Consider the following 13,066-nt stretch of genomic DNA (forward strand, 5'->3'; position numbering starts at 1 on the left):
TCACCATAAAATACATCATTAGTTTTTTGTTGGTTTTTTTTTGTTTTTTTGTTTTGTTTTGTTTTTGTGTTTGTTTTTGTTTTTGTTTTTTGGTATTAGACAGAGCTCACAAGTAGGCAGAGAGGCAGACAGAGAGAGAGAGAGAGGAAGGGAAGCAAGCTCCCTGCTGAGCAGAGAGCCCTATGTGGGGCTCAGTCCCAGGGCCCTGGGATCATGACCTGAGCCGAAGGCAGAGGCTTTAACCCACTGAGCCACCCAGGCTCCCCACATCATTAGTTTTTGATGTAGTGTTCCAAGATTCATTGTTTATGTACAACACCCAGTGCTCCATGCAATACGTGCCCTCCTTAATATTCACCACCAGGCTCACCTATCCCTGCACCCTCTCCCTTCCAGAGCCCTCAGTTTGTTTCTCAGAGTCCACAGTCTCTCATGGTTCATCTCCCCCTCTGATTTCCCCCAATTCACTCTTCCTTTCTTTCTCCTAATGTCCTCCATGTTATTCCTTATGTTCTGCAAGTAAGTGAAACTATATGACAATTGACTTTCTCTCCTTGGCTTATTTTACTCAGCATAATCTCTTCCAGTCCCATCCATGTTGATGCAAAAGTTGGGTGTTCATCCTTTCTGATGGCTGAGTAATATTCCATTGTATATATGGACCACATCTTTATCCATTCATCTGTTGAAGGGCATCTCGGCTCTTTCCGCAGTTCGGCTATTGTGGCCATTGCTGCTATGAACATTGGGGTCCATATGGCCCTTCTTTCCACTGCATCTGTATCTTTGGGGTAAATACCCAGTAGTGCAATTGCCAGGTCATAGGGTAGCTCTATTTTTAATATTTTGAGGAATCTCCAAACTGTTTTCCAAAGTGGCTGCACCAACTTGCATTCCCACCAACAGTAGAAGAGGGTTCCCCTTTCTCCACATCCTCTCCAACACTTGTTGTTTCCTGTCTTGTTAATCTCTGCCATTCTAACTGGTATAAGGTGGTATCTCAATGTGGTTTTGATTTGAATCTCCCTGATGGATAATGATGACGAACATTTTTTCATGTGTCTGCTAGCTATTTGCATGTCTTCTTTGGAGAACACCATACACAAAGATAAACTCAAAATGGATGAAAGACCTCAATGTGAGACAAGAATCCATCAAAATCCTAGAGGAAAACATAGACAGTAACCTCTTCGACATCGGCCACAGCTACTTCTTTCAAAACGCATCCCCAAAGGCAAAGGAAACAAGAGCGAAAATGAACTTTTGGGACTTCATCAAGATAAAAAGCTTCTGTACAGCAAAGGAAACAGTCAACAAAACAAAGAGGCAACCCATGGAATGGGAGAAGATATCCGCAAATGACGCTACAGACAAAGGGCTGATATCCAAGATCTATAAAGAACTCCTCAAATTCAACACCCCAAAAAACCAGATAATCATGTCAAAAAATGGGCAGAAGACATGAATGTGCCAAGATTTTTCAAATCAATTAACATTTAACTCATTTCCAGTATTCATTATTATCTAGACAACGCTGTAGTTAATAACTTTGTATATGTCATTTTGCCTATGTGTAAGCAAGTCTGTAGTATAACTTCCTGAATGTGGAATTGCCTTCTAAAAGAGAGTGTGTGTTTAGGGGTGCCTGGGTGGCTCAATGAGTGAAGCGTCTGCCTTCGGCTCAGGTCATGATCCCAGAGTCCTGGGATCGAGCCCCACATCAGGCTCCCCTGCTCAACAGGGAGCCTGCTTCTCCTCCCTCTGCCTACCACTCTATTTGTGCTCTTTATCTCTGTGTCAAATAAATAAATAAAATCTAAAAAAAGAGAGAGAGTGTGTGTGTATTCTTAATTGTTTTAATTGAGATGTAACATAGATGCAAAAAAAATTAACCAATGTTAAATATAGCATTTAAGGAACTTTTACATATGTATCCACACCTCCTATCAACACCAAAGTCAAGATGTAGAACATTATGAGCACCGTAGAAGCCTCCATTGTGACCACTTCCAGCGAACCACTAGACTCCTAGTCAATATCTGCTCCCCTCCTCTAAGGTAACTATGATTATTTAACTTCTATAATCATAGGGTAGCTTGGCCTGCCCTTCAAATTCATGTAAATGGGATGATCAATCTGTAGTCTTTTGAACCGGCTTCTTTTAACTGGACACTCAGCATTTAACCCCACTGGGTCTGACTCATCCATGTTGTTACAAGTAGTTATAGTCTCTTTGTTTTCATTGCATGTGCTTTTTGCCCAGTTACAGACCAGACCCAGAAGCGAACCAAGGTGAGTTTGTTTCTTGGAGAGTCCCAGATACACCAGATGGAGTTGTCGCACAAAGTGAACTTTATTTGCAGCAAATAAGGAGATCACAGGCAGTAGCTTCCAAAGCCATGACTCCCAGGGAGAAGGTGAATGGATACCTTTCGTTTAGGTTTAGGATGAATATTTAGATAGGGAAGCCTTGTCATCATATGTAGAGCTGAGCATAAGGTTGTGTACATGGGCCTTAAGAAAACCTGCTTATATAAGCATTGCATGTAAATGTGCCCAAGGCTCCTCCTTGGGTGGAGATTTTGGTCCTATAATGAGGTAAAGGTAATTGTAGGTCATTCCAGGGGATCACACCATGGTACATTCACATAGGTGTGAGTGAATCAGTGGTTTAGCTCGAAAGCTCTGGGTGGTCTGGGCTAGCTGGAGGTCTTGTCAAATAGTCCCTATCACTGAGGGGTATGTTTCAGGTTTCACTGCCCATTTGGAGGTAAGCTGGAAAGAAGAGCTTAAGGAAAAATGTAAGACAAAAGGAAGTGAGTACATGCAGGCGGGCAGTAGAGCTCAGGTCTCGGGAGCTACCTGGTGTTTAGTATTAATAGACAGAGCCTGATTTTCCCAAGTGGTTCTACCACTTAGACTCTTGTCAGAAATGCCTGCATGTTCTAGAAGGTCCATGAATTCATCAGTACTTGGTATTTTCTTTTTCCTTTTTTTTTTTAAGATTTTATTTATTTGAGATAGAGCAAGAGAGAGCGAGCATGCGTGGTGGGGGATGGGGGAAGGCTGGGGGGAAGGGAGAAGCAGACTCCCTGCTGAGCAGAGAGTCAAAAGCTGAGAATGTGGGACTCGATCCCAGGACCCTGGGATCCTGATCTGAGCCGAAGGCAGACACTTAACTTACTGAGCCACCCAGGTGCCTAACCATCCTTTTACACTTCAACCATTCTGGCCGATGTACAAAGATATTTCATTGTTATTTTAATTTGCATTTCTCTGATGACTAATAGCTTTTTCCTGTGCTTTTGGACAATTATGTATTTTCTCTTGTGGAGTGCTTATTTATTAGTCCATTTTTGTTAGGTTGATTGCCCTTCTTCATTGATTTGTCAAAGAGCTTTACCTATCTTGGGTACAAATCCTTTCCAAATATATGTATTGTAAATATCTTCTTTGAATCTTTGGCTATCATTTCACTTTCAATTTTTATTTTTTATGGAAAGCAGTCCTTAATTTTAACAAAGCCCAAATTATTAATCTTTTCTTTCATAGTTAATATTTTGTATGTGTTTTTTAAAAGGGTTTTTTTTGTCTACATCAAGCTCATAAAGATGTTCTCATTTTCTTGTAGAAGCTTTATTATTTTCCATTTTACACTTTGATCTGTAATCCTTTTGGAACTGACTTTATGTACGCTGTAAAGTAGGAGTGTTTTAGTCCATTTGGGCTGCTATAACAAAAATACCATAGATTGGGTGGTTTATAAATAACAGAAATTGGGGTACCTGGGTGGTTCAGTCTGTTAGGCATCTGCCTTCGGCTCTGTTTGTGATCTCAGGGTCCTGGGTTTGAGCCCCACATCAAGCTCCCTGCTCAGTGGGGATTCTGCTTCTCCCTTGCCCCCAAAAAACAGAAATTTATTCCTGATGGTACTGATGGCTGGAAGTCTAAGATCAGGGCACTAGCAGATTCAAAGTCTGGTGAGAACCTGCTCCTGCTTCATAGACAGCTATCTTCTCATTATAACCTTAGTGGTGGAAGGGGCAAGGGAGCTCTCTGGGGACTGTTTTATAAGGTCAATAATCCCATTTATGTGGGTTCTGCTCTCAAGGCCATAATCACTTCTCAAATACCCCATCCTCAAATACCATCACATTAGGGATTAGAATTTCAACATATGAATTTTAGGGGTGCCCATTCAGTCTATAGCAAAGGGATAAGATTCATTTTTATCCCATGTGGATATCAAACTCAGCAAGGGGCTTGTACATTTTAAAATTTTGATGTACATTACTACATTGTAAAGATTTTATTTACTTGAGATAGAATGAGAGAGACAGAGCAAGAGAACATGAGATGGAGAGGGTCAGAGGGAGAAGCAGACTCCCCGCTGAGTGGGGAGACTACTGTGGGACTCCATCCTGGGATTACAGGATCATGACCTGAGCCGAAAGCAAACAGACACTTAACCAGCTGAGATACCCAGGCGCCCTGATTTCTCTCCACTCTTGCCAACACAATATGAGTGTATGTTTGTGGGTTTTTAAAATTAAACATTTGGCTGTGGCCAAAACAAAACAAAAGCAACTAATTGAGATTGCAAACTTACGACCACTAAATCTGGTTCAATTATTCATTTCATAAACGAAGCCTGGAAAGTGGGGCGATTTGTTCAAGTTCACACAGCTAGGAACTAGAACTATGATCAAAACCAAGGTTTTCTTACTTTCAGCCTAAATATATTCTAGTTCATTATAATCTTTTTTTATTTTTTGGTCTGATAAAATTGAGGACCAGAGAGATTAACTAACTAGCAGCCAAATAAGAAGCTAACTGGCAGCCAAATGAGAATCCCAATTTCTGCCTTCTTACCATGCTGTCTCAGTTCATTGTACATTATTAGTCATTCATTACTCAATATGTCAGAGCATCTGCCCGTGCCTTGTACTTTCCTAAGCCCTGCTAATAGAGCCACAGACAACAACAATAGTCCCTGCCCTTCTTCACGTAATCACACTTGTGTAAATGCTATAAAGAAGAAGCATAAGCTGGAAGAAAGAGTATAGCAGCGGTGAGATGCCAGTCAACTGGGAGTCACTCCCTACATGGATCTTATATTTTTACTGCTGGTGGAGGCAAACACTCTGAGTTGTTAGCGTAACCAGTTTATTAGGAAGTCCCAACTCACTGGGGACACCGGCAGGAAGTAATTCCATTTCTTCCATTCCTTCTCTTCAGCTATACTTTTGATTTGTAGGAGATCCCATTTTTTCCTCTGAACGATAGCTTCCTTGAGATGATCTTGCCAGATTCTATAACTTTCAGCCACTTTCAGTTATTAGAACAGACTTGCCCTGGTATTTAACATACAGTTCTGTTTACTTCTTCACTAAGATTCGAGTTACCACCTGGTATCATTCCCTTCGGATTGCAAGATTTCCTTTAGTATTTATTATACATTATGTTATTATTATTATATATTATTTATTTATTATATATTATTCATACAATTATATTATTATTACTATTTATTTCTCATAAGGCAGATCTTTTAGCCACAAATTCTCTCAGCGTTTGTTTCTGTGGGAGTGTCTTTATCTTGACTTCGTTTTTGAAGGATCATTCTATTAGAGAATTCTTGTCTGACAGCTTTTTTCTCCCTCAGCGCTTTCAATATGCCATTCCACTGCCTTCTCTCTTCCACTGACTTCTCCATTGCTCCTGATGTGACATCAGCTTTTATTCTCATGCTGTGTATGTGATGAGTCATTTGAAAGTCAGGCTGTTTACAAGACTGCCCTGTCTTTTATTCTGCTGGGTTTTCTAGTGTCTCCTCCATATCTGTGTAAGGCTTCATGCTGAGGCAGGATGAGTAGACAACTAGGGCCATCTCAAGAGTCTTCTGAGCTTAAACAGCCTTGAACATAGCCTCCCAGACCATCAGTGCATGTGGGAGCTTATCAAAGTCCATTATAACCATCTCATTAAGCAGGGCTTTCCCTGCTAAACTTCTAGGAAGCCTTCTTGTTAGTTGTTGGACCAAACAATATGGCAACCCCAGGCAGCTGCAAGGTTGACATTCCAAACAAAGACTTCCCCTTGGTCATGAGGCTTTTCTGGCTCCATTCTAAATCAAGCTGCCTTCTTCAGCTGCAAAGCTGCTGGTTTCCCTAGTTTCCCAGCCTTTGCAGGACAATCTCCATTGAACAGGAGGGGGAGACTGGAAATTGTTCTGGGCTAAAATGTCATACACTCTCACTCTTCCTACCCAAAGTTTAGTAGCTTTACTTGAATAAACGCTCCTTAATTTGTGTTATGCCTGGGATTGATTTCCAGGGAGTTGAAATTTTTTTTTAATAGCAATTTTGTCCAGTCTCATCACTGGGGAGAGGATTTGGTGAGTTCTTCACTCTGCCATTCCAAAAGTCACCATATAGCTTGTTTCAATTTTATTCTTTTTAAAAAAAAGATTTTATTTTTTTGTCAGATTGAAAAAGAGAGAGAGAGAGAGAGGGAGCACAAGCATGGGGAGTGGCAAGCAGAGGGAAGAAACAGGCTCCCTGTGTTCATAACCTGAGCAGGAAGCAGACGCTTAACCAACTGAGCCACCGAGGTATCCCTAAAATTTTATTCTTAAGCTCTATTCAAAGTTATCCTCCCTGGTCCCTGGAGCAGACCAGCTTGACTGGACTAGAGATTTAGAGCGGAGTCTGGGGTCTCCATCTGGTCTTCACATGCCTTGTTGCCTCTCTTTTTCAGGGAGTTAGCTCCTCTGGTCCATGAGGACAGGGAGGACGGGAAAAGAAAAAAGCAAATTTTCTTACCTACTGGACAAAATTGTAACCTCTTTCTCTTAGTTGTGCTGTTTCTCTGGCTAAGCGAGCCTGGCCCCAATGACTTCAGAGTGGCAGATTTCTATATGCTGACTGTCTTAGGGAGTACATGTGAAAATTCTGGAAACATTCTTTTTTTTTTTTTAAAAGATTTTATTTATTTATTTGACAGAGAGAGATCACAAATAGACAGAGAGGCAGGCAGAGAGAGAGAGAGAGAGAGGGAAGCAGGCTCCCCGCCGAGCAGAGAGCCCGATGTGGGACTCGATCCCAGGACCCTGAGATCATGACCTGAGCCGAAGGCAGCGGCTTAACCCACTGAGCCACCCAGGCGCCCCAATTCTGGAAACATTCTTTCGGAGTTTTCCAGAATGGTGAAATGTGCTAATTCCTGCCAATTATATTTGACTTCTGATATATTTACCACTGCTAATACATTTGACGTGGAGATTTGGCTCTGCTTCAACTTCTTTCATTCTCACCCCTTCAATGGATAAGAGCATCGTCTGCAGCCACACTAAGCTAGTTTGAATCCCAGATGCACGACTCATACGCTGCATGCCTGAGCAGCTGCACCCTAGCTTAGAGTCAGCTAGTGGGTGATAGTCTGGTGAGGTCAAAGAAAAGAGCCAGAGACAGTGATTGAGACGTAGGTTTACTGGGGTAACTCCCGGGATGTCCAGGAGCAGCCAACTGGACAAACCATCCGCTGCTGGGATCTACATGCAGCAAGTTTTATATAAAAGCAACTTAACTTAGCAATTATCAGGGGCCCTTCCCTTCTTTGCATGACCAGCGTTTCCAAGGAGATCAAGGCCTGCCACCTGGACACTCTTCGTTGCAAGGGAGACACTCTGGGTTGGCCACCCCCAAAGCCCAGACCTTGAACACTGAACAACACATTCTGCTGCACATTCTCCTTGACGGGAATATAGACAGAGGACAAGGTCTCCACATTTTCAAGATAGTGATTAACGTGGGCATTCAGGGTATGTTTGCACCACCTAGCTATCCCGCGTGTACCATACAGTGACCATGGGAAAGGAACTAAACCTCTCTGAATCTCAGCATCTTCATCTGTGAAATGGGGCTATGTATTAATCATATTTCATTAGGTAAGTCTGTGTAGGATACTCACTCCTATGATCTGTTAGAAGTGGGCTGCTTTAGTGTGTCTTTTTCCTTTCAGGACCCAGTGGGTGGTAGCAGCTCTACCTGAACTAGCCATTCTCATGAGAGAGGAAGAAAATCAAGAGAGCTGATGGAAATACAGAATGGCTCTTAACACTTTGGCTCAGATGTGGCAAAAGCCCTTCTGTTCCCATTCCACTGGCCAAAGCAAGTCACATGATCAAGCCTGACATCAGCGAGGCTGGTGAGGTCACTCTAATAGGAGGAATTGTGATCCCCTGGCAACAGGTAGTGATGTATAATCCTTAATAGGAAGAGCTATTTAATAGTTGGGGGAAAAGGCCACCTATCACAGGATAATAACAGCATCTCCTTTACAGTGGTTGTAAGAATGAAATGAGGTGAAGCACGTCCAGTGTGGGACAGTATTCTGCACTTAATAAGAGCTCAAGAACTGTTATATAGTATTATTATTCCTGCTGCTGCTAAGTTTTCCCATTCACTAGACTGGGCTAAACCGACTTGAGAAGAGAAAAGGGAGTTGTAATTACTCCCAATATTCAATTGGAGAAAATAAAACACTGAATCTAAGGGCACAGGCTTTGGAGTAATGTGGACTCCTCATGATCTTAGACAAGTTACTTTACCCTCCCTGAGCCTTAATTTCATCAATCTGAACATGGGGATCCCTGGGACTATATTGTGGGCTTGTCATTAGGGGCAAATTAGCCTAAGCCTGTGCACTATAGTGGGAGCTGAGTATTTAATTACTGAATGTGGATTTTAGGCTAATTTCAAATACTCAATCAACTGTATGCATAACATAACTACAACATGGCTAGATAGAAAGACCCTTTGCAGGTCTTTTCCATCTTTTGGGTCTCAGCTCAAATGTCACCTCCTCGGAGAGACTTTCCCTGATCACACCATTTAAGGTGTTTCCCGACCGCTTAAAATCGTCTCGTTCCATCATTGGTTTATTTAACATCTGTCTCTGCCACTAGAAAAGAAGCTCCGTGAAACCAGGGAAACTGTTCTGTATTCTCATCTCCTCCCCTGGGTCCTCAGCAACCTCCTCCGTAAAACCGGCAAGCGAAGGAGGAAGAGGGAAAGGAGAAGGCTGTCTGCTCCACCTGGGTCTCACGCCCCGCCCAACTCAGGCCTCAAATTCCTTGGGGGCGGGGCACCGCCTGGGTCACCCTCGCGCGCTGCGGCGGGGTCCCGCCCCCATGGTGGGCGTGGCCTACAATGTTATGCCCGCCGCGTGCGGGCGGTCTCCACGGGAAGAGAGCTACGTCACAAGCTCCAGGCGGAAGAAGGGCGTGGCCAGGCGCGAGGACCCCGCAGCCGCCGGCGCCGCCGCCTGAGTCGCTCTCAGGTGGCTGCTGTCGGCCCGGGCCGCTCAGGCAGTTCGGAAGTCACTCTGTTTTGGGGTCCTCGCCGCCCTTCCACGTCTCCCGGAAGAGTAGCCGGGCCGCCGCGGGGCCGGAGCTAGGTTTACTCTGCCGGGCCCTCTTGCCGCCCGCTGCTGAGTTGGGGGGCGGCCGGGGAGGGCGACGAGGCAGCGTGCACCCCCTCCGCAGTACTCAGGTGAGGCGGCAGCGTGAGCCCTGCTGGCCGGACGGGTCCGCCTAGGGCGTTAAAGGCCTTAGGCGCGGGGCTGGCCTCCCCTCAGCGGAGACTCTGGTCTCTCCGCTTTGAGGGGGGCTAAGAGAGGGGATAGGAGAACCCCCTGGGGCCTCAGCAGGTGTCGTTTAGTGCCCTCCCCTCTTCTCCTTCCCCCGCCCCAGCCTGGTTTGACCACTGCTCCCGCTCCAGGGGCTCTGGGAGTGGGGTGGGGAGCGAAGTGGGGGTCTGTAACTCCTCTAGTTGGGATCCACTGATGACAAATCCCTAGGACGCACCGGCTGACCCCAGCCTCCCTTCCGCTGTGTTGCTATCTGACCCTCGAAGCAAGTCCTGCCACTGTTGTCCGTGGACCCCTCCCCGTGCCACCACTGTCACCCGCTCTTCGCCTCCGTGTGGGCCATTTCTTGGGGGGCAGTGTTGAGAAAGTACTTGAGGGCACTGCACCTCTAAAGTCCGCTGGAGTTTGTCACTGGGGCAAGTGCCTGGGGCCCATGTTTGTATTTATTTTTTTTTTAAGATTTTATTTATTTATTTGACAGAGATCACAAGTAGGCAGAGAGGCAGACAGATAGAGAGAGAGGTGGAAGCAGGCTCCCTGCAGAGCAGAGAGCCGGATGTGGGGCTCGATCCCAGGACACTGGGACCATGACCTGAGCCGAAGGCAGAGGCTTTAACCCACTGAGCCACCCAGGTGCCCCCCATGTTTGTATTTAAATTGGGTAATCAATATTAAGGCACGGGGTTTTGTTTTAAAGCCCTATTAACTTTAAAATGGGAGGCGAGATATTAATAAGAATTAATAATAAGAGTGTTTAATTGCCTCATTACTAAGGACCGCTTGCTGCCCAATCACCACCACTGTCTACTTGAGAATAAGACTTTACATCTGTAGGGAGTTTTACATACCTCCTTTGGATGACACATAAACTGAAATACACAGCATCCCCTTTTGTACAGAGCAGGTTTAGAAGGTGAATTTCTTCTTGAGGTTATTCAGATCCTGAGAGGCTAGATGAGAAAGGCAGGAGTTCAAAAAAAGTGGGTTTGGCTGACTTAGATTTGAGTTCCCCAGCTGCCATCTACTCCCCATTTGTGGAAAAAAGGTTATTGTTACCGACCACATAATGTGGTTGTGGAAATGATGTGTGATAAAGATAATGAGACAAGAGAATATCAATAAACCATGAAGGGCTGTGAGGGGAAAGCATAACATCTGAACAGAGAATGATACGACCTAATCTAGATGGAAGGAAAGAAAAGAGCTGTGTTTTGGAGCTGAAGACTTTCAAGGGGAGACTAAGAACAAGAAAGAGTTAACAATGAAAGAGCATTCCAGGCAAAAGAAACAATGTGCACATTCAAGAAGTAGATATTGACTTTTTTATATAATACACTTCTATGTCTATAAGGACTAATTACTTTATCGTTCTGATTCATTCTGGCACGCCATAAGCACTCAGGTTTATTTAGCAAATAAATGGCTATGCAGCCTTTTTTTTTTTTTTTAACTTCTGAATTTAGCCAATGTGCACATAGTGGGTACTGAGTATTTAAATTATTGTGGGTGCACTTTACACAGGTTATATACACCTAAATTATCCGTAATAGTGCTGCATTTTAACATGAAGACGGATTTAGTATCAGGAGTTTCTTCAGGTTTTAGCACCTTAAAGCAAACTAAAGGGAATTGTTTCTATTTGGCTGTACTGCAATTTTGCCATATTCATGATTTGCTATTTGAATGCTTTTTGCTATATTAACATTTGCCTTTTGTTGAAATAGGAGTTGTAATGGTAGTGATAGGTGTAATGATTGCGGTAACAGAGCAACTTCTAAAATGATGTCTGCTGTGTGTCAAGCGTTTTGCAAAGTTTGTTTTTTTTTTTTTTTACATAATTTCATCTTAAAACTGTCCTATAATGTAAGTACATTTAGTTTCCTCATTTTCTATATAAAGCTGCTCACTTTCAGTGAAGTAATAGGTTACATAGTAAGAGGCAGGGTTCGGCTTTCAGTCCAGGACTGTGTGACTCCAGAGTCTGGTCTTAACTGCTGTGCTCTGCTCTTAGGCCACACTGATCCCATTTTGTCCTTTTTACAGGTTCACCAGTAGGATTTTTCTGCTCCCATCATGTCTTGGTTTGCGGATCTTGCTGGAAAGGCAGAAGATCTTTTAAATCGGGTTGATCAGGGGGCCGCAACAGCTCTCAGTAGAAAAGAGAACAGCGGCAACGTCACCTACAACAAAAATGCTGAGTACCCTGAACTTCAGCAAAATATGGATTTGACTTACCAGACTGGATCTAAAGCTGCATATATTTCCTCAGCAGCTGATAACATTAGAAATCAGAAAGCCACTCTCTTAGCTGGCACTGCAAATGTAAAAGTCGGATCGAGGACATCCACGGAGGCTTCCCATCCTGTTGAAAATGCATCTCTTCCTAGGCCTTCGTCCCAGTTCGTTCGAAGAAAAAAGTCAGAACCCGATGATGAGCTGCTGTTTGACTTTCTTAATAGTTCACAGAAGGAGCCTACTGGGAGGGTGGAAATCAAAAAAGAGAGGAGCCGGACACCTGTTCCTCCGAGTTCTCGGACAGCAAGCGCCAGCTCTGTGACCACCAGCATAACTGCCGTCAAAGCCACGGAGGAAAATCCTTCTGGGAGCCAAAGCGATGGTAGCTAATTGGCCCTCTGTTTCTTTTAGAGTTAAGCAAATTGGATGTGTTACCCTAGTCTAAAACGTTTTGGTCATGTTTCTCGTCCTCTGTTTTGTTCCCTTTCCCCACTGGTGTAAAGGCAGTCTCTGAAGCATGGTATAAACTAGGGAGACCACTTGGCATGCTGCTAGTCAGCGCAGTTATAATAGGGACCTTTAAATGCTGTTGGGTAACTTTACCCAGCCTAGCATCTAAGAATTTCCGTCCAGAATGATTTTCTAAGATATTTTGAAATACAGAAAGAACAGTTTTAAAATCTGAAAGAAAACATCGTTTTGGATTTGGGACTGTCTCCTATCATTTCTTTCTGGGATTATAAAATAGGAGGCTGTACTTCACATATATTCTGGATACTGAGAATTTTGTGTGTGTGTTTTTCTTTCCTCCTTGCATCCCTGGGATGTAAAGCTGAGAGACTGAAGTTCAAGTTGAAGGGTTGAAGGCATTGACCTGGTAGTGAAGTAACAGGTTAGAATGCTGGTGTTCGGTTGTTTGATTTGCTGTGAAATTACTCTACGTGGGTATCTTCTCACCTGCAGAAATGGGGTTAACATGGTAATGTGGCTAATCCAAGTACCTACTAACCATTTTAAAGGTTTTATTTATTTGTTGGTCAGAAAGAGGGAGAGAGAGAGCGAGCATGAGCAGGGGGAGCCATCAGTTATGTATGATGATGAGATGATGAGATGAAGAAGCAGGCTCCCTGCTGAGTAAGGAACCTGATGCGGGACTCGATCCCAGGACCCTAAGATCATG

At 43.8% G+C, this 13,066-nt stretch overlaps 1 protein-coding gene across 1 annotated transcript in view; it reads left to right on the top strand.

Moving 5' to 3' along the window:
- Window positions 1–9,410: 9,410 nt before the first annotated feature.
- The window catches only part of LOC111148665 (golgin A5), a 32,610-nt gene continuing 28,954 nt past the window's right edge, over window positions 9,411–13,066 (top strand). Inside the window, exons 1-2 of the mRNA XM_022505432.1 lie at window positions 9,411–9,554; window positions 11,695–12,268. Coding sequence (XP_022361140.1) covers window positions 11,725–12,268 — 544 coding nt within the window. The 5' untranslated portion in view covers window positions 9,411–9,554; window positions 11,695–11,724. The remainder of the gene's footprint in view (window positions 9,555–11,694; window positions 12,269–13,066) is intronic.

The sequence above is a fragment of the Enhydra lutris genome, unplaced genomic scaffold (genome assembly GCF_002288905.1).
Source record: "Enhydra lutris kenyoni isolate GAN:26980312 unplaced genomic scaffold, ASM228890v2 scaffoldscaffold20, whole genome shotgun sequence".
NCBI classification, from domain to species: domain Eukaryota; kingdom Metazoa; phylum Chordata; class Mammalia; order Carnivora; family Mustelidae; genus Enhydra; species Enhydra lutris.